The 21,602-nt window shown below is 43.0% G+C and overlaps 1 protein-coding gene across 1 annotated transcript in view; it reads left to right on the forward strand.

Annotated features, from left to right (window-relative positions):
• Eml6 (EMAP like 6) overlaps positions 1 to 21,602 on the forward strand; it is a 254,447-nt gene that overhangs the window by 219,939 nt on the left and 12,906 nt on the right. The window contains exons 28-31 of the mRNA XM_027934520.2: positions 14,109 to 14,187; positions 16,053 to 16,182; positions 17,657 to 17,755; positions 18,751 to 18,924. Of these exons, the coding sequence (XP_027790321.2) occupies positions 14,109 to 14,187; positions 16,053 to 16,182; positions 17,657 to 17,755; positions 18,751 to 18,924 (482 nt within the window). The remainder of the gene's footprint in view (positions 1 to 14,108; positions 14,188 to 16,052; positions 16,183 to 17,656; positions 17,756 to 18,750; positions 18,925 to 21,602) is intronic.

Consider the following 21,602-nt stretch of genomic DNA (forward strand, 5'->3'; position numbering starts at 1 on the left):
CCCTCACACACACCTTAAAACCTCCCAGGAGGCCCCACACCATTTCCCAATAACACCAAGCCAGGAATTGAGTCTTTAATACATGGGCCTTTAGGGAATATTTTAGATCCTAACTAAAGCACCTTGTTTTAATAGTGGCTTTTGTTTGGTTGCTTTTTGCCACTGTTTTTGAGGTATCATGTTACATATTATAATTTTAAATGCTAACAATTATGTGTCATTCAATTATGTTTTACACTCTTGTCTCAAATTTAGAAATCTTTCCTTTTCTGATTCTGATTCTTCACTGAAGCTCCTAAATTGGCTTCAGAGAAAGCAAAAATATGGGACATCTATTATCTTAGATAGAATTTTGTAAAATTGGTAGACAGTGAAAGAGATAACCTAAGTCTTTGAGATTTGTCCTAAACTCTGTCATTTGTGGTCCCAGGAAAGAGATGATCCTCCCAACAGGAGGTAATTAAAGGGCACTTAATGAAGAGATTTAACAAGGGGTGGGCAGGGTTAAGAAAAAGGGGCAGGAAGGGGTGCCCTGGAGTTAGCATAGCTGGATGCCATTACCAGCCCTGGGCCTGAGGGGAAAGGGGAAGAAGCTGTTGCCAGAGGGAGCTGTACTAGAGGGCCTCACTGGGACCAGAGCTGGAACCTGTGGGAGAGTGTTGGAGGTCATCAGCCTGGGTCCCAGCAAGGAGGCCTGGAGAGAATAAAAGCCTTTGCATTCTCCTCCCACGCTGAGATCTGCCAGTGCTTCCCCTTAGAGGAAACCAGCCAGAGCCATAGTTTTTACACCCCTCTCTGGGGGTACCACAGGAATCAACTTTAAAAAGATGTTAGGACACTGGGGAGTCTTTCTTTCTAAAGTCTTACGTGCACATTACATTCTGGCATTCCCAGATCTTTGGCTCGTCTTCAGAGGTTTTTGTTTTCATGTGAAGAAAATAACAGAGACGTTAGAAATTACAGTTGATTACTCTCAAACAAAAACAGCCCCAATCTTGCATGATGGGTGTGATTATCACGGAGGTGACTCCCAAAGGTCCTTCCTTCTTAATAATGTATAGATAGGCCATAAAACGATCTACAGCTGTGTTCTACTGCAGTTCAAATGAACTGTGGGGACGTGGTTAGCAATTTATTTTTAAGTGTATACTATAGATAGAGCACAGGCATTTCCTAACTGCTTAGATTAACCATCTGCATGGGGGAATGATAACAGTGTTTTTGTTTTTGTTTTTTTTTTTTAATTTACTATATTCAGTTGGAACCTGCATTCAGAGAGAATCCTAACTTTGTATTGACAAAATACACACTAAATACCAATTGAACTATGCTTATCAAAATTGCATATAAATATTCCCTCACCTTAGCTGAGTGTTGTTTTCTCCAGGTGAGGATGTAATGTAACTCAGCATTAGGGTGATTGCCTAGCATTCAGAGGCCCTGGGTTCAATCCTCAGTTGGGGTGGGGTGGGGGTGTTTGTTTGTTTGGTTTGGTTTCTTTTCGTTTCTTTTTTTTTTTTTAAGATCTTTTATTAACAGGCACTATTGCAGATTTTGACTATCCACCAGGAATGAATTAAAGAATGGAAGACTTCCTCTTTGTTTCCATACCATCTTCACGAAGTTATTTTACTTAATACAGAGTTTTCCACTTAATTGCAAAAGGAGAGATTCAAATCCAACTTCTAGTCTTCTTCTTTTTAATATACATTTTTTTAATTTTTGGCAGACACAACATCTTTGTTTGTATGTGGTGGTGCTGAGGATCGAACCCGGGGCCGCACGCATGCTAGGCGAGCGCGCTACTGCTTGAGCTACATCCCCAGCCCCAACTTCTAGTCTTCTTTACCTCAGAAGCTGCATAGCTTATGGCTACAGATTAAAATCCTGCACTGACCTAAGGTCTCTTTTTCTTCTCCCCCACCTCCGGCCCCCAAAGGCCTTTGGCTTGCTGCCAGCCTCTCCTGCTTTATCTCAGGCTAAAGGTCATCACGCCCTTAAAAAAGAAAAAAAAGTAGAAAAGTTATTTTTAACACTTAAATTATATTATCTTGGCACAATTTAATTTAACTTACCAATGAATTATGAATAACTATAGAAAATATATTCATTATTTTAGCTACCAATTTATCAATTATAATTCATCTAGATATTCAGCTATTTTGCCATGGTAGGTAACATGTACACAACCACCTTATGGCACAGGGATATTTTTCCCCCCAGTGCTGGGGATGGGACCCACAGTCTTATATGTGCTGGGCAAGTGTTCTACCCCTGAACCCCAGCCCCAACCACCTTATTTTCTACAAAAAAAAAAAAAGTGGGCTTTTTTAATACTTTTTTTTTTATTTAGAGTCTTATGGATATGCATGATGGTGTATATTCATATATGTACATGGAAAGTTAGGTCAAATTCATTCCACTGTGCTCCCTTATCCTGTTCCTTTTCTCTCCTCCTCAATCCCATTTGTCTATTCCACTGATCTATCTACTATTTTGATAGAATGACCCCCTTTTATTTTCCTCTCTCTCCTCTTATTTTGGACTAGCTTCCACATATCAGAAAACACTCAACCTTTGACTTTTGGGATCTGGCTTATTTTACTTAGCGTGATAATCTTCAGTTCCATCCATTTGCCAGCAAATGGCATAATTTTATTCTTTTTTATGGCTGAGTTATACTTCATTTTGTATATATACCACATTTTCTTTATTCATTCACCTGTTGATGAGCATCTAGGTTGATTCCCCAGCATGGCTGTTGTGAATTGTGCTGCTATGAATATTAATGTGGCTGCATCCCTATAGTATGCTGATTTTAAATCTTTTGGATAAATACTGAGGAGTGGGATAGTTGGGTCTGGTGGTGTTTCCATTCCTAGTTTTCTGAGAAATGTCCATACTGTTTTCCAGAATGGTTGCACTAATTTGTAGTTCCACCAACAGTGTAGAAGTATACCTTCCCCCCCCCCCCCCGCACATCATCCCCAACACTTACTATTTGTGTTCTTCATAACTGACATTCTAACTGAAATGAGATGAAATCCTGATGTAGTTTTGATCGTATTTTCCTAATTACTGCAGATGTTGAACATTTTTTCATATGTCTGTTGGTCATTTTTTTTTCTTTGAGAAGCATCTGTTTATTTCTTTTGCACATTTATTAATTGGGTTATTTGTTTTTCTGGTGTTAAGTTTTTTGAATTCTTTATATATACTGGATATTAATGTCTATCACAGGGCAGCCAGCACCCCACCAGGGTCGTTTTCTGTCCAGGAGGGGATGAGCCACTTGAGAAAATGCAAGTCTGAAATAATTAATAAAGAATTAAGAGAGAGACAGAAAATAGTTTTAAAAGCAGAGTGTCTGATAGATCCTCCAGTCCTGGTAGTAGCTGGAACTGAACAACTAGAAAATGGCTCAGATCATTTTTTTAAGGGAGAGTACATCAAAGGCAGGGATAAGGTTTCAGCAGGAGGAGTCTTGCCTCTTGGTGTGGCAGGGGACTTGCAGCAAACAGGTTGATTGGCATCTTGGCAAGCCACACCTATCTCTGAGAGGCTGTGTGGCTGTTTGACTCTAACTCCATTGCAGTGCGGAACCTGGCAGAACTAGATAGGATATCATATGTATTGGGTAGTCTAAAACTAGCAGGAGTGCCGCTGGGAGTTCCCAGATACCAGACTTTCCCACCCAATGGCTTCCATTTCAATTGGATTCATGCACAGATCAAGATCACGGCAGGAACCGTGGTGCATGCCTATAATCCCAGCAGTTTAAGAGGTCAAGACAGGAGGATAGTGAGTTCAAAGCTAGCCTCAGGGGGGAAAAAAATAGCAAGGCACTGAACAACTCAGGGAGACCCCTGTCTCTAAATAAAATACAAAATAAGGCTGGGGATGTGACTCAGTAGTCGAGTGCCTCTGAGTTCAATCTTCTCCACTGCCAAAAAATAAATAAATAAATAAATTAATTAATTAATTAATTAATTAAAAAGTGGTTCTATTTAAAATTTGCAACCCTGGGCAAAGAAAACTATAACTTTCCAAGGGGTAGTTTACAAAGTAGAGCCAATCCAAAACAGGGTGGCTTAAGACATAATGGCATTGCCATTATTGCTTTTAATTATAAGATTTTTGTGAGCATAATAGGATTTCTTGATTATTTTCCTAAGATCTTATTCTGTAGCTTTCTACCATCTATTCCACCCAAAACACATTCCCAAATGTTTAGAAGAGTCTGAATATGTGCCTTAGAGCCCAGGAGGGATGAGTACTACATTGCAGTTCTAGTACATGTCGACACGTCTGCCGGGAAGTTAGAGAAGCTGACTTTAGCTTCAGCAGGCCCAGCACAGTGGGATAGTTCCTTGGTCATCCCTCTGGCTGTATCATCTCTGCTCCTTGAGAAGAACTCTGCAAACAAAACGTGTTTTATAAACTGTTTCGTGTCTAAAACCAAGACTGTGCAGGCACTCAGTGAAAAAGTTCCTTAACACTTTACCAAATTCATTTAAGACCATTTCCAGTACCCATGGATTAGATATTAAAGTTTGAGATCTTGTAGGCTCCTTGTCTTTAAAATGCAAAAGTTCAGGATGGAAATTCCACCTCTAAGCAATTGGCACCCCTGCCCACCCTTCCATCTGGCTTCTGCCTTTAAGAGAATCCAAACAATGGCTAGAAGTGGAAAGGCCCTTACCTCTAGGATGCATCTCAGCAGCATTCAAGGTGATTTTCCTCTTTCTCTGGGAGGGAATTTGGGCAGCTGGGTGTTCAGGAGAGATCTTGGGGTTCAGGCAACTCCTTTTTCTCAGTCATACATACTGAAAGCTTCTTTTCATATGTATGGATGACTGGTGCCTCCCACAGTCCCAGGGACAGGGATTCATTTCCGGGTACTTGTGGCCTCTTGCAGTATTCACCCACATTTTGGCTGATGCCAGCTATCAGCAGCTCATGTCTTTTCAATAACCCCCAACTGTGGACCTGTGGGCAAATCAGGATCCTGAAGAGCCCTTCCCTGCAGGGCTCTGCCAGTTCTCTCCTTACCTTTCCCCATTCCCCAGCAACAATGGGGGTGCTAACTATTTTCATATTGATATGAAAGTAGAATCGTTCTTCCAATCCTTTATGGTGGGGATTGGGAAAGGAACAGTTTTCACTTCACAAACTGTCTTCTACCACAAGGCAGCTCACTCTCCATCCACCTCAGCCTCCAGCATGAAGAAACATGGAGGTGGCAGTGCCAGGATTATTCTTAGCAGTGGATTATAGAGAAGGAATCTGTGAATATTCTCTTACATTAATATTTCAGTCCTTCTGGTACATATTCACTCTGAGGCATATGTTCCTTATGAAATCAAGGAACTTTTACCAAAGCAAAATGAGAAGGCAGATTTTGAGTCTTTTTAAGTGGCAGTGCCTTCATTTGTGAAGTGATAGGTACCAGCTTCAGTGACCTTAGAATTCCACTCTGGCACCAAGGTTTCCCAGACATTTTTATAAATTTTGCCTATGGCTCGATAGATTTGGCCCTAAAATTTATCTTCCAGCTCTTTCTTTGAGTTCATTTGAATAGGTTTTGAACCTAAGCAAAAAAGGAAGTCCTATATAGAAAACAGCACATTGTGGGTTTATAAAGAAATGTTATGGGGGTTTTGTTTGTCCAGTTTTTGTTGTTTTAGCCTCAAATTAATAGCCTTCTTTAATTCTTTATGGCATCAGGATACTTAAAATTCTACCAGATGCAGACTTTGGTAAGACTCTGGGTTCCCTGAAGGTCACAGTTCCACTGTAAGCCTGGGTGAATGGAAGAATTTACCTAGACTGCTTCTCTTAATAGATAGTTTAAAATAAATAAATAAATCTGTCCCCAGATGCTGTGCCAATTCATTCTTTGTCAGTGATGACTTTTACCTTCATTTTGTTAGCACCTGTGGGTGGCCTTATCTTTGTTTGGAAACCATGTGTTGCATTTAGAATCTGAGGATGCCCCATCTGGCTATGGGACGAGTCAAAAAACATTTGGTTGAACAATTTTGGTGTTTCTTTAGCTTTATATCATGTGTCCATTAGGAATTGAAACGTTTGGTTTAAATCTATTTAACCCCAGGCAAAAAGAACTGAAAAAAAAAAATTCTGTGTTACTACTGCCATCACACGTCTTCTACACACAAAGCTTCTTTGTCAGCAAATTTACAATGAAACAACAGGCTCTCTGAAGTGGCAGAAGTGTTTTTAAAAAATAGGGAAGATTTAGACAGATTTCCTCCAGCTGAAACAAACCACCATATATAGGCAATCCCAGTTTTTCTCTTAACCTTTTATGCTATGTTTGGAGACAGAAATCTTCTGGGAGAACCTGCCCCCAATTTTGAGAAATGTTTTATTTAATCAGTGGTTGTGTGGGAATGTCAAGCTTGCCTGAGGCATGATGAGCATGATGAAGCCGGCAGCTCCCTCCACCCATGTCAATGGGCAAGTTAACAGCCTGCTCTCCTAGCGTTTTACTCAGCTCTGAGGGCCTGGACAGAGGCCCTTTGTCATCCTCCATCAATAGCTGCTTTGTAAGCTCCTATTGTTAGAGTTGCTAAGAAATGACAATCTTGCTAAGGAAGCGCTGCCAATTTACCATAGGGAGACCTATGGAAACTGCTAAATCTTGACTTGAAACTTGGTCCAGTAAACAGGGAGGAACCTTTAATCCTACATATCCATCCCATTTGTGAGGATGGAATGACCTTACAGAGTTAGTACAAAGCCCTGCAATTGCTTATCTGTTTCACAAACGCTAAGCCAGCTCTCACGGTGGGAGAGTGCGCATGCGTAGGGCGTACTGGCTCAGCCCTCACCGGAGAGTGTGACTGCGCATGCGCATGGGGCGTTAGGCCTGCATTGCCTCTCCCACAGAGCCCCTTTCTCTAGGCTGCTTTCTCCTCTCTCGCTCCACCCCATAATTCTGTGAGGGTTCAGCCCTCAGAGCTGTTCTGAGCAGATAGAGCATAGCTAGGTTGTTCTTTTTACGAAGGTGGGTGGAAGGAACTGAAATTATATAATCTATTAAACCCTGAAATGCTGAAATTATTTTACAGGCCTATGTTTAGCTGGGTAACTGCACCAAAACTTAAATAGTTGATTTTTTTTTTCAGTGAATTTAATGCTACTTTCCTAAGTGATTTTTCTTATTCAGCCTCTTGGTTTTCTGTCATGGTTTGAAGCAAAGCTGTAACTTCCATGCAACTGACAATTTTAGGATTATAGTTGCCATTCATTACAAGATAATTTGTTCACCTTTTATCACAAAGAGTGTGTCAGGGTATAAAAATCTAGAGGGAACATGCTAGAAAATGTTTTTGTTTTTTAAAAAAGTTAACATTCCTTGGAAATCACACTCCTGCAACCTAATCAATTAAATGAAACCTATTCACTTATATTTAAAAAAAATGATAAATAAGTATGCACTTTTCTGTCAAAAAGGAGCATCCTGTAGACTATGTCTGATTGTTTCAGTCAGCTCTCTGAAAAGCTCACAGATACTGTTTGGAGGGAGTGGATTGCCAACAGGATCATTGACCTCTTTCTACAATTGTGGGTAAAAATGTGGTCACCAAGGAGGTATTTGTAGAAGCAATTGTTTGGATGCTCAATTTATGCTCCCAAAATAATGTTAATGGGTTATACAGCGGGGAGGGGAGGGATACTCTTGTGGGTGTATTTAAAGTGTAATGGCACACTCCAGAATATGTTTCCTCCTGCTCCTTTGACATTCACTTCATGCTTTGCCATTTTCTGCTCCTCCCTGTTTCTTTCATTTATCAACTTCCTGTGTCTGAGGAATTCAGCTAATGTCACCTGGATGACCCCAGCTCCTGCCATGCCTTGTGTACATCATCCTCACCCATTCTTTCTCCTTCAGTGACTTAACCTTCTCTCCTCTGGATTTCTCATTCTCGGCACACATAATCTCTAATCTCATGAAGACATCTGATGCCTAGACACCTCCATTTTTTTTTCCCTGAGTTTATCAGCCCCCTTGTATGTAGCCTGGTTCTTTTGCCTGCCCACTGTCATTCTCCCAGTCCACTTGGCCTTTACCCCTGTAGTCTCCTACTTCCTACTTTTCCACTAGGAAACCACACCTGGTGCAGGTTGACCCCACAGAGATGCCATGTTGCCAGCCACGCTTAGTCTCTATGCTTCTGGTTCATTTTATTCTTCTCTTTGGTTGGCTGCTTTGCCATCCTCCCAGCAGTCAGCCAAATTTTTGCCCCCTCCTCAACCTTCTGCCCCATAGGTTTGGCAGATAGCCATTTTCCCCTCTGTCACTGAGAAAACAGAAGCCATTGCACATGAACTCCATCTTGACAATTCTTTTTCTTCTGTATTGCTTTCTACATCCTCCCTTCTCTTCCTAGACACAATGAGTCCCTCTTCTTATTCAAGGCTGGATCCTCTGCTGATATCCGTGTCCCTCATCATCTCTTCTGTGTCTGGTGCCACTGCCCCATAGCTGGATCCATGTTCCCCAGGAAACACATTCCAGTGTTTCTCATTCCCACCCAACTCCTTTCCCCCCAAAGCCTTCAACTCATCTTCTACACTCACATACAAATTCCTTCCTTCCCTTCTCCCCTTCTCATACAGGCTTCACAGAGTCTTTCCTTTATTCTCTGTCCCCTTCTGTCTTCTGTCCCTGCCCTTCTCCTGACATGGATACTTTCTAATTCCCTAATCTAGTCAATGCTCTTTCTTTCAGATGAGTATCATGTAATAGAAATATAATGTGAACCCCATATGTGATTTTTCTAGCAGCCAGATTAAAAAGGTTGAGATGGTGAAGTTAATTTTAATGATATATTTTATTTAACACAGTGTATTGAAAATATTATGTCAACCTATACTATTTTTTAAATGAGTTACTTTATATCCTCTTTTAAAATTAGTTTTATTAGGCCTCTAAAATCTGGTATGTATTTTACAGTTAGAGTACATCTTTATTTGTTGTGGCCACAGTTCAAGTGCTAGATAGCCATACGTGGCAGTGGCTACAATACTGGACAGTGCAGTTTAGGCATTCTTCTTTCATTCATCTTTTTTTAAAATTTTTTTATTAGTTGCTCAAAACATTACAATGATCTTGACATATCATACATTTGATTCAAATGGGGTACGTAATCTTAGTCTTATTTTTCCACGTGTACAGATTGCACCTTTTCGGAACAACCTCTCTTGGCCCTACTCCTGCTTTTCTGTTTCTCCTCATTGTCCCTCTTTGCTTCATCTTCCAGTCCCTTATTTAGTGTTAGTCCTCAGGATTTCACCTTTGGCTGACTTTTCTCTTTACCCTGTACCTGATGAATCTCATATGTCTCCTCTATCAGCTAATGATTCCCACAGTCATATCCCTTAGCTGAACTTCCAACTCCTGTAGCCATCTTGCGGATGTCTGAAGCATGACTTGTCCAAAGTGAAGCCATCATCTTCCCTATAAACCCTCTTCTCCTGTCTCTATCAATAGTACCATCATCCACCCAGACGCCCGGCTAGAAAATTGGTATTCCACTCAAACTACTTTTATTACTTCATCCCCTATAAAGTGTGGTGAAGCCCATTTCAAAGATATTTTATTAAATAATTGCTTGTTTCCTCCTCCTCCTTGACCACTATTCCATTCAAGCTCATCCTTCCTCCCTTGGGTTACTGCAGTGACCTCTTCACTAATCTGCCCATCTTTACTCTTAGTTCCTTCTGCTGTATCCTTTATCCCCTCAATTTGTATCCAGATATTTTTACACTCACCTAAAATGGCCAACTCTGAGACTTTATTCCCACTAAAAACAAAACAAAACAGCCATTTGGTGGCAAATGCATGTAATCCCAGCCCGGGAGGCTGAGGCAGGAGAATCAAGAGTTCAAGGTCAGCCTCAGCAAAAGTGAGGTGCCAAGCAACTCAGTGAGACCCTATCTCTAAATAAAATACAAAACAGTGCTGGGAATGTGGCTCAGTGGTCGAGTGCCCATGAGCTCAATCGCTTGTACCCCACCCCCCGCAAAATCCAAGACTTTTGTCATAGGCTTCAGTCAAGAGCATTTTCAACATGGTGGGCTTATTTCTGGATATCCTATTGTTCTCTTGCCTGACACTTTTCCCTTAACTCCACTTTGCCATGGAACAACTCAGTGGATGGTTCTGGAAGACACAGGAATATACTTAACAGAATCCAAGTCCTTTCATTTTGATAACAGAGAGCCCCGTGGCTTTGGAGATTTTTCCTAAATCTGGATTTATCCCAGAACAGCAAATCTTAGTTAATTTCTCTCTCAAATTCATCACCCTTTCTGGCTTTTCTCTATTTTGCTCTTAAATCACAGACTTCTTTGAAAAATCAAATTAAATCATGCCTCATTTTCCACACATGTGCAAACACAATTTTGTAAATGTCTGGGGATTCATTTGAGTTTTAGAAGTCCATTCATGGGGTAACAGATCTTGTTGGAGAACAATTCTAAAATGGAGTTCAGATCATGTATTAGTTCCCACCTAAGATCATCCAAAGGTAGCTGGATTTCCCAAGACATTTTGAAAACACTTGGAGCATTTTATGGCCCATTTTGGAACCTAAACAAAGTTAATTCTTCCAAAAGCATGTTGAACATTAAACACTGTCTGACTTAACACTAAAAACAAAAGTTGTATTTTGTGGCTAATCGGAACTGTTTCCCCACTGCCAGACCCCTCTTTATCAAAACAACTTTGATAACTTTGAAAGCTGCATTGGAGCAACTTCCTTTCTCTGTTTCTCCAACTCTTGAGCCCTAGCCCCCAGTTGGCTTTCGCAGAACCTCCTCTTGGCTTGCACCTCAGCCATCACAGAAGCTTCCCTAAGATCCTTGGCTCCGAACTCCCTGTGCTTCTCAGGCTGCTGTGAGCTCTGCTCCTCCTCCTGCTCAGCCAGTCCAGCATCTTGAGGGGGGATGAGGAGATAGGAAAGCAACCAGGGCATGGGCCACCCCTGTGGGCCTTGGTGGGGTGAGACCCTGCATGAGGACTACACTCCACACATCTCTGAGTGAGTCTACACTTCTCTTCAGCAGCCTGGCTGCAAAGCAGTGGAAGAACAGCAGAGATTAACCCTCTCATGGTTCTGCACTGCCTACAGAGCTTGCCACCTATTTTGGTGACCTTTAATGATCTTCAGTGACCTTTACTCTGTGCACCCCTGGCCCCCAGCACGGAGCCCAAGAGCAGGGCCGCCTCCTTACCCAGCACCATGTCACAACCTAGCCTCACAGGCCTCTCCTTGGGCTCCCTGCCATCACCTGTCTGCCCTGGCAGAGCTTCTCTTCTACTCTCTGGAGCGCAGGCCTGTCCATCACCCTCATTAATCTAATTTGCTCTCTCACCAGAGTCCATCCTTCAATTTCTTGCTCATTGAAAGCTCTTTTTCCCCTTTGTTTCCTGATCCCCTTCAAAGCCCTCCTTCCTTTTGGGTCTCCACCCCCTACAGTGATTCTCTGCCCCCCTCACCTTCAAGTGCTTAACTTTGTGGGGTCTCCTGCCAACATCCAGTAGCTCTCACGGTCTTCCTGGTTCTCCCATCCTAGGCCAAATGGGAACAACCAACTCTAAGGAGTTTATGGTTCTGAAAAGTGAGTGAATGCCCTCGCACCCTCCACTCCTTCCCACCTTAGCAAAGCTTTTCAGCATCACATTTCCAGTGGAATCTAAATCTGGAAGGATTCAGATCTGCTGAAAAATGCTAAACCTCCAGTGTTTGGCTATGTTTGAGATTTTTTGGCAGTTCCTCCCACGTTTGATGTTACGAACGCTGTTTATAGATGCTTGGAAAGAAGCCTTTAATACTTGTATTGTGTTTTAACTTGCTTTCCTCTGGAGGCAGGGAATTGTCAAGTAAGTATCCTCAGCACTCTGGAAAAGCACAGGTGGTCGGTGAGCATCCAGTACTAGTGCTCATGCAGTACCCACACACGCGAAGGGTCACTACTTAGAACCCGCTGAATTTGCCACAACGCAGGTTTCTCCCCCTCGCTCCTCTCATCTTCAGTTTTGAAGAAATACCGCTGTAAACATATGCTTGTGAAATAAGAAAGAAATGTTCTGAGATTGCTTTACTTTTCAGTTTTTTTTTTAACTGAAAATCAAGGTGAAAAAAAAAGCACCGATTGCCTTTGTGTGTATATATACAATCTTGTGTATATATAAGTACACAGCGTTTGTGCTCGTATGCATACTCTCTCTACACTGTATAATATGCTGCATATTATACAACCATGTGCTCCCTGGGAACGAGCCCTGTGTTGAATCTCAAATGATGCCTCCCCGAACCGAACCGTCTGCCGCTGCAGTGACCTCTTGCTGTCATCACAGCCCCTGGCTTGCTTTTGTCATCCACTTAAACATTTTTAGGTGAAAGAAGAAACCCACGGATTTCATTTGAAAGTCCCACTAAAACAGAAGAAAGAGCAGATGTCCTGGGAAGCGATAATTAATGTGCAGGAAGTGTCTAATTGTGAGAACTGGCATGCCCCAGCCTTGCGATTTTGCTCAATTTGGTGGCAATGATGTCAGCCGGGGGTGTGTGCTCTCCTCATCCTTCAGTAGTGATTATAATACCATTTGGTCCAATTATCACTTATGATTACATAACATGTTTTGATTGAAGAGGTTCTGAGAAAATAAAGGTACCTTGTTTTTTCCTGCACTAAAAATCCAGGAGCTGTTTCGGCAGGCAGTCTGACCTGCCGAGAAACACTGGGAAGACTGGGCTAAACTATGAGTCAAACTTAATTTGGGAACAAAGCACCCGTTGTGCATAACTCCCTTACAACATCCAGGAGGATGTCATTGTTTTTCTGACAACAAGTTTCTCCCCAGCACACTCTAAAATAAGCAGAGTCCCCAGGCTTGTAAAGCCGCAGAGAGCATGCCGGAAGCATTGACAAGCTTCCTTTTTTTCTCCCCATTCCGTAGGCGCTTTAGTGCAGAGTTTGCCCAGAGACGCCAGGGTATGAGCTTTCTGAATTTGTAGACTGGTGCACTCTTTCATTTCTGTTTTAGTTCTTTGCTGGCATGCTGGGGAAGCATGGTTTGTGCCACACAGGAATGTGTTCACTTGGAAAGTGCTTGTGCATGAGTGAGGTGGTTGCTAATGCTGCTCTAAACTGTACTAAGTTTCTCACTTGGCTTTGTTTGCTGCTTCCAAGGGGATCAAGGTAATCCTTTCTCTTTGCGTTTCCCCAGAACAATAACTAATGGATTTGGAAGGAGCAGCAGGAGTGGAGCAGTTCTCCTGCGCCCCGCCCCACCCCCCCAGTCCCCAACACCCTCTTTTCCTAATCTTAGAGAAGTTTGATTTAAGGGAACCCTTTGCCACAAAGCTTTGGCCTACTCAAGCAGGAGACCTTTAAGATTTCCTCCTTATAAAATCTCTTCATTGAATTTGGAGGCCTCAATCCCCTAAACTGAGAAGGGAAAAGCAACCTTTAGCGAGGTAAGAGTGCAAATCATTGCCCTGAGGTATAGGGCAGGGTAAGAGCAAAGTTTTGTCAGTACTTTGCTTCCCTCTTGCCCTTTGGTGTGGCTAGACCAGCCTGGGCACTTTGCAAGTGGCCTTAGGGCATGTTCCAAAGCCTGGCTTGTGAGTCCTGTCTCACACCATGTTGTGATCTTTGACCACCTGATTCTGAACAGCATTGGCACATCCCTGTCTGGAAAATGGCCAGTGAGTTCAGTAAGTGAACTCTTACTTAGGCTCCTGCTTAGTTTTAAAACAAGCCCTTCTAGCTCAGGGGTTCCTCCTGGATCCCTGGAAAATGCCGGGTGGGGAAGGAGGGGCAGCTGCTGACCTGGGTGCCTTAGGTGTGCAGGAGCCCAGCTCAGCACCACAAACCCAGGGGAACCACATAGGACCATTTGTGTCAAAAGCCACTTTTTATAGGACAGGGTGAGGGAGTTGGGCAGGATAGAACAACACCAGGCAGAGGGTCCACTGATCAGGGAAAAAAACAAAAAGCCCAGCCTTGGCCAGCCACGAGCAAGCAGCCTTTTGTTCAATATTGTGCTTCCTCTGACTTCTCTGTTTCAGACCACCTGTTAGCCGAGCAGCTCCCCAGCCTGAGAAACTCCAGAAGAACAATATCACCAAAAAAAAGAAACTGGTTGAGGTGAGGAGATTAAGTTACTGTGCTTTTGATCTGATATCAACGTTCTAAGATGGCCTGGCGGACATCTTCATCAGCCTGTCTCACAGATTCCATCAAATGAATCTATTAGCTCTCTCTTGTCCCCTCTCCTTCTACATGGCATTGTGTCCATCATCCCCAGAACCAGATTCACATCCAGGTCACATTCTTCCTTCCCCAGCTCTACAACCAGGTTGATCAGTACTAACTCTGAAATGACCCATGTCCTTCAAGCCTATGCCTCCTACCAATGAGGCCCTCAGTATCCCTTCCTGAAAGGGGAAGAGTTGGGAGAGAGGGCACTTGAGCATTTGTACAGGGAGAGCTCATTTACTACCTCTAATGTTGCATGAGAACTTTCCATGCGCCGGCACTATGCTTCATACTTCCCATGAAATATTTTAAACAAATCTTTCACATGTAAGGTAGGTGCTGTTGTATCTACTTGCAAATGGGGAAACTGTGGTGGTGCAGGAAAGTTAAGGGAGTTCTCAGGTCCTTGACCACCAGCCCAGTGAGTGAAAGGGTTCATGCTTAGTCATTGAGACTTGAAGATCAGTTCTAGTGAGCCTGCTGTTTTCACAGAGACCAGCTAGCCTAGAGTTTTTTCTTTACGCTTTAGGACTCAGGAGATTCTCACATTACTAATAGGGTTCAAGTTCATGGTTTCAGAACCTTACCTAGAGCCACCTTCCAAGCTCATTGCCTGTGATTCCCCACCACAACACAAATTAAATTCATTGCCCCCAATTCTAAATGCCTGGGGGAGACTGACTGGCCCAGCTTGGGCCCATCATTCACTCACTCCAGGAGCAGAGTCATGTATTAAACACGTACTATCTGGGACACACCTTGCAGAGAGTCTGAGGGGTGGGTAGAGACTGAGTTGAGCAAAAGGGATTTCCAGTTGAGCATTTGAAAAAGCAAAATCATAACAATGAGAAAGCTTATAATATGTGGGTTGAGTGTCAAGTTGACCAAGGAGTGCAGCAGTCAGATGTGTGGGAATGGGGCCCACTGGGCCAACTTTAAGAGTGTGGGCTTTCTCCTGGGTTAGTGGAAGACAACAAATGCTTCTGAATAAAGAGGTGGCATGGTATTTTAAGATAATTAATCTGATGTTTGCAATTGGCAAACTTTGGAGAGAGTAAGAGCCAGAATCAGAAACTGAAGAAAAAGGACCCACATCCTGTTAACCTTGTATGCTGTCAACCAGCACAGTGCCAGGCATGGAGGAGCTGCCCAATATGTGTGTGTTGAATGGAATTAAGAACTGATCTGAGTCAGCCACTGCTCTTTGTCATAGAAGATGAGACAGGAGGGAGAGAAGACTATAAACCCAGAATAGTATCTAGTTGCTGGAGGGGAAAAAGTCTAAATGTGCAGAAGCTTTGTAGGGCAAGTGCCAACTGACAGAATGAGCATGGCATTTGCCCCAGGATTCTGCTCTGCCTGTCCCAGCTATATCTATGGGACTTCTCAAAACAAACCTGAGCTGTTGTTTAGCTCATCTCGAGCGTCAAGTGCAGGCCAAGTACAGATGCAGGACTTCCAGATCACCTTGACAGGGCGTCAGATCAGTGCACTTTAGCTTACTTAAGAATCCAGGAAGTAAATCTGGCTTATTTTGAAAAGTCACTAAAATTCTATGCCACCCATAGCATTTCAGGGAACTAAATAAAGGTCTGCATTTTATCCTCAGTCAAGAAGCAAAATGCTTTCAGTGAGTGGTGGACCTTGCTAGCCATACCATCCTGTAGCGTGCATCGCTGCTCCTGGTTATGGGTTTGGAGCAGCTTTAACGTGTGTGTGTGTGTGTGTGTGTGTGTGTACATGTGTGCATGCAGGAGCTGGCTCTGGACCATGTGTTTGGCTACAGAGGATTTGACTGCCGCAACAACCTGCATTATCTTAACGATGGGGCCGACATCATCTTCCACACAGCAGCGGCTGGCATCGTCCAGAACCTCTCCACAGGTAGGGGGTGGGAGCCGCCTTCTCAACCCAGCTCCTCACGTCCACCCTGATGTCTGGTTCCCACTCTTTTGATGCCTGAAGCTTAACCATTCTCCTTCCCTTTAGAGCCATTTCACTCGCTTCAAGGCTGATATCCTTTAGTCCTAGAGGAGCCCAGACTCAGTTCCAGGAGTCGAGGTCCTCTTCCCTTCTGGCCTGTGCCCAGCCTGACTTGGTGTAGGCCCAGGAGGGAGCCATCCATGTTTCCAACAGCTGAAGCAAAAGACATGGAGAGAAGCCAGAGAGAACAGGGCATGGAGCTGAGAGACTCCCCGGACACCAAAACAGACAGAAAGCACAGGGCGACTTTTCTCATTAGTTTTCAGCAGTTTGGATTTTTCAAGTTTTTTTTTTGTTGTTGTTGTTGTTCTGATTCCTGAGTTACATGTACAATGAGAATAAAAACCAACCAACAAAAATACCTAAGGAGTCCTTTAACCATATGACTTTAATTAAAAAATAAGAAACATTTCAAACCAAGAAACATTTAGAAGTTAATGTAACAGTCGTCCATTATCTTTACCTCCAAATTTAAATATGTCAACATTTTGTCTTCATATGTCAAAACAAACCTTTTTTCAAGTTTTTATATTCCTTGCTGGTTCTGTAAAATTGTTCATGCTTAGATTTAGACAGGAAGTCACTGGGCACATATTGGTTTGTGTCGCTTTTGGGGAAAGAGGTCTTATAAATTTCTACACATTTTCTCCATTTTATAGCCACATATTAATTTAGAAGAAATGTGTCATTTCCTTTTGTATCATTCTCTTTTCTTGTTTTGGGGTATCCAAGTGGGTTTAAAGTGGCTGCTTTAGGAAGTCAGCAAATCCATTTGCTGTGATGGACAATAAAGTATTTCTTTCTGATTTTCCCCTTTTTGCAACATGTTGAGTTCAGCTTTGGTGATAAAGCCTTGACCTATGTCACCTGGGCACACCAGTGGGTTTATACTTGGCAAGTAAAGTGATTAAAGGGTTCCCTCAGTATTTCTTATCCACAAAGTTCCTTCACGCTAAATAGTACCATTTTACACAGAGGAGGGTTCTCTCCAGGCCTCTCACCCTCCCTTGCATAGAAGCAGACATGGAGAGGCTGTCAACCCTGTGCCATGGAGAGGAGAAAACTCTCACCCTCATTATTCTGGGCTCTGGAAGCCTCTACACTTGGACTGTGCTCTAGCCCCACATAGAACAGGGAGAGGGACTGAGGTGGAGCTTGAGTGTGCTAGATGACAGACATTGGCTCTTCTCCCAGCCCTTGTACAGATTATGTGAAGAAGAAGAAGAATCAAACTCCTGTCTTTCCAAGAATGATTTTAGAAGTAAGAATCGGGGGGCTTTAAGCTGTTTCTTACAAGCAGTTTCCAAAAATTGCACATGAAGCTATGGGGTTTTCTTGAAAGTTCTTTAGTTTCCACTGTTCACCTCTCTCCTAGGCAGCCAGAGCTTCTACCTGGAGCACACGGATGACATCCTCTGCCTCACAGTGAACCAGCACCCCAAGTACAGAAACGTGGTGGCAACCAGCCAGATAGGTAGGGGCCATGCAGCAGCTGAGGCTCGTGCAACTGAGCAGGGACGTCAACTTAGTAGCAGTTATTGGGAGAAGGGGGTGCATAGCTGACACTCACCTTGTGGATGTTGCTGTTGATTTTTTCAGCCTTAAATGTATCTGCCGTCACCTAAGTTCTCACATTCAGCGATTGGTGATTCTGAAAAAAAGGAAAGGTAGATCAGAGTCTGAGAGTAAATAAATGGATGGTCCCCATCTCTGTGCACTTGCAAGAATAATTTTTCAGGCCCCATGTGTTGAAGACCCCCATGTCTTGAAGCCTGGTGCTTGTGCTCAGCAAGGGTAGATGGCAGTATGTGTGCCCCGCTCTTCTGTACCCTAGGAAGCTGCCGAGGACAAATGTGGACTGAGTCACATTTGTAAAATGTTTGTTTGTTATTTGTTTTTAATTTGTCATTTCAAAGGCAATTCTTACAAAAGTACCTTTCCGCTTGTTTCCATTGAACCCATGTCCATTTTTAAATTTAATTTGGAACTTTCTGATGCTGGTGTTGAGTGCTTCACTATTGGAAACATGACTTATTTTAGCTATTGTTTTCCCTTGATGCTTCTTCCTCATTGCCATTGCCCACCCAATGCAGGTGATATCACGGAAGCCCCAGGTAAGGCCACTCCATCCGTGAGTAGTTTGAATCTGCACAGCAAAATCATGTCAATGTATCATATTTGCTGATTGTATCTGGCTGACTTGCAGATACAAATCACTGACCTCACCAGTTTTCTTTGTATAAGATCCTCCACAAGTGTGTTGGTGTGTGTATGTGTGTTAGATGTAAGTGTCCATAGGGCTTTGCCTTCAATAGCAATTTTCCATTGTATTTTCTGGCCAGGTCAGACTGTAAGACTCTTATTCTGTTAGCCATAATGTCCCCCAAACACTTGTTTAAGGAAGACTTTGAAACAAACACAAGCATTGCCTGGGCTCCACTGCTCTCTGTTGTGCTTCCCCACACCCAGGGACAACACCTTCCATCCACATATGGGACGCCATGACCAAACACACTCTCTCCATGCTGCGGTGCTTCCACTCCAAGGGGGTTAATTACGTCAACTTCAGCGCCACTGGAAAGCTGCTGGTGTCTGTGGGAGTGGACCCTGAGCACACCATCACTGTCTGGCGATGGCAGGAAGGTAAACCAAGTGGGGCTGTTCTGTACCTTCCAGAGGGTTCGCCTGCGGCTCAGGCTGGGCTGGAACCCAGATGGGCCTCACTCCAAAGCCCACCATAGGCACTGCTGCTAGCCAAGCAGCAACCGGACTGTTGGGATCCTGGAGAGCTGCTCCTCAGATGTCACTGTGTCCTTTGGCCCCATGGCCAGGTGGAGGATGGCCTGGGAATCCTGGGCCAGTTAGTGAAGGGTCTTTGGGCACTTTGGTGAAGTACCGACATTGGCAGCCTCCCCTCCTCAGGCAGCATCCTCATTTCTGCCTTCACATCTCACAAAAAATTCCTTGTCCTCAGTATTCTTTCTGTTGTCCTGGGTTCTGTTACAGCCATCTCACCTTAGTTGCCTTATCATAGGAAGTAGGGTGGCTTTCACTATCTTAGTTTCCAAAGCAAAGTTGAATTTAAAATTTTTTTTTATTTATACATTTTAACTTTTTTGGAAGAGGGACTCATTTTACAATCAAGGTGTATATTTAATGAATTTCTTACTCTCCTCCAACACGCATGCATACTCGCGTGCATGCACACATTCACACGTACACACACTAGCTACTACTAAATTTACGGTGGTCTTACAATTAAAGATGAACAGGCTTCTGAGTATATCTTCAGGTCAGGTACTGCTCTGGCAAAAGCAAATCCAATTAGTGAGGACATTAATGAGGTCTGTCTGCAGCTGGTATCTGGGACACGCTGAGCAGGCAAGCAGAGAGGTGGCACTTCTCCAATTCAGAGGTCTAGAGTCCCATTATCTCCTCATCTTCCCATGGAGGGGGTAGGGAGGGACTATAAAGAGATGGGCACATTAGGAGGACAGTTTCAGTCCTTCCTGAGGTCCATTTGAGAAAGATGTTAAGAATGAGTCTTATGTCTTATATTTCATGGGAAGTAGCTAGATCCACAGTGTTCCTGGGAAACTATCCCTTCTCATTTTCTTATTCACCAGTTCCTTTCTGTCTAAGTGGCCCCATAATTGATCTGTAGATTATCTGTAGATGTAGATTCATTCCTTGTGAGTCAAGTGGGCCAGATGAGAAATCCAGTTTAACTTACAGACTACTAGCATCTTAGAGTTGGAAGGACTAGAGATGTCTTCCAGTCAGGCAGGGTGCATCCCATGGAGAAATTCCTCTGAATGCCTTTTTGATGTTTTTTTTTTTTTTTTTTTTCCATCCTCTGCTAGTCATTCCAAGGACATGGCCCTCTTCACTTCCTGATGAGGAGCCCACACATTGTGGGAAATCCCTTACCATAAAGCCCTTTCTTAGGGTTTTGTGATGCTTTTCTTTACATTGCTGATCCTAGTCCCAGATCCTGGGGCGGGAGTGAGAGCAGGGTTCCTACACGCAGACTTGTCTAAGTTCAGGTTTCCTCTCCGACTTCTTTCATCTGTCCTCCAGGCAGAATCTGCTCTGGCCCTAACTTGGCACAGACTCTTGCTTACCTGGAGCCTCTTCTGACCTCCTGAGGGAGGACTAGAGGACCCAGGTCTTTAAATAAGCTCCCAGAGAGAACAGAAGGCTGCTCTTTGGTAATGTTCTCCTGTTGTCTCTGTTGGAATCAATCTGTGCAGAAGGGTTCTGAGCCAGAGGTAACATCCAGCAGACTGTTCCCAGCCACACCTCCTCCCAGTTGACTGTGGACATGTCCCTTCCTCTCCCTTACTTCTCTAATGTACCTTTTCCTCCACATCAAGTCCTACTTACAAATAAATAACATGTGTCTGGAGAGGTTTACAAAAACTTTTCTTATCACAACAGAGCATATTATATCTTCCTCTTTTGCTAAAGTATTACTTGGGGGAAGATGTGTGTATATAATAGAATAAAATGAGATTTTAAATGAACTTTTATTACATAAAATGCATGCTGTTGGGTCCTAGACAAGATTATGTAATTCACTGTGAGCAGACTAGAAGCCAATGCAAAGAGGAATACAGATGTCGCCATAGTTAGAAATACCCATGAGATTCAAACAAGGAAAGAACAGAGGCTTAAAAAAACATGCATCTTATCTCATTCTTTTTCCATCTCTTTTGATCACTTGGATTGTTTCTTCTTTAATTCACCTATTCAAATCCTTTCTCTACTGGGGATGGGAAGGTGGTTTATTCATGGTTTGTTGCTCTTAGATTATTAACGTCAATTATAAGAGTTTTGAGTACTTTCTCTCAGTCTATTGTCTTTTAACTGTTTATGATAACCTTGGAGACCATGGACTTTAAAACATTCTGAGCCAAGGTAGTGAGATATATTTTACAGTATGTCCTGGATTCCAACTGGAGAGAGAGAATTACAGCGAGAAGTGCCCTGGGCCTCTCCTAGAAAGGGCTTCCTTTAGGGAGCATCTGAGGGACAGCTACAGGCCCAGCTGCCTTAACACCCCACCACCACCATTCTACCAGAAAGCCATGGTCAAAACAAATAAATAAATGCAAAATGATAAGAGGAGAGGTAAAAAGATTTGCATAAATAATTAAGGGAGGGGAAACTAAAAGTTGGAATGAAAACCCTGAGAATGTTAAATTTTGAAACTTGAAAGAAAAAGTACCAAGTTTAAAATAAAAATTAATGACATCAAAAAAGGTAGATTTAAAATACAGGTAAAAAAAGAATGGAGACCAAGGAATTTTAAAAGGAGG

The sequence above is a fragment of the Marmota flaviventris genome, chromosome 14, assembly GCF_047511675.1.
Source record: "Marmota flaviventris isolate mMarFla1 chromosome 14, mMarFla1.hap1, whole genome shotgun sequence".
NCBI lineage: Eukaryota > Metazoa > Chordata > Mammalia > Rodentia > Sciuridae > Marmota > Marmota flaviventris.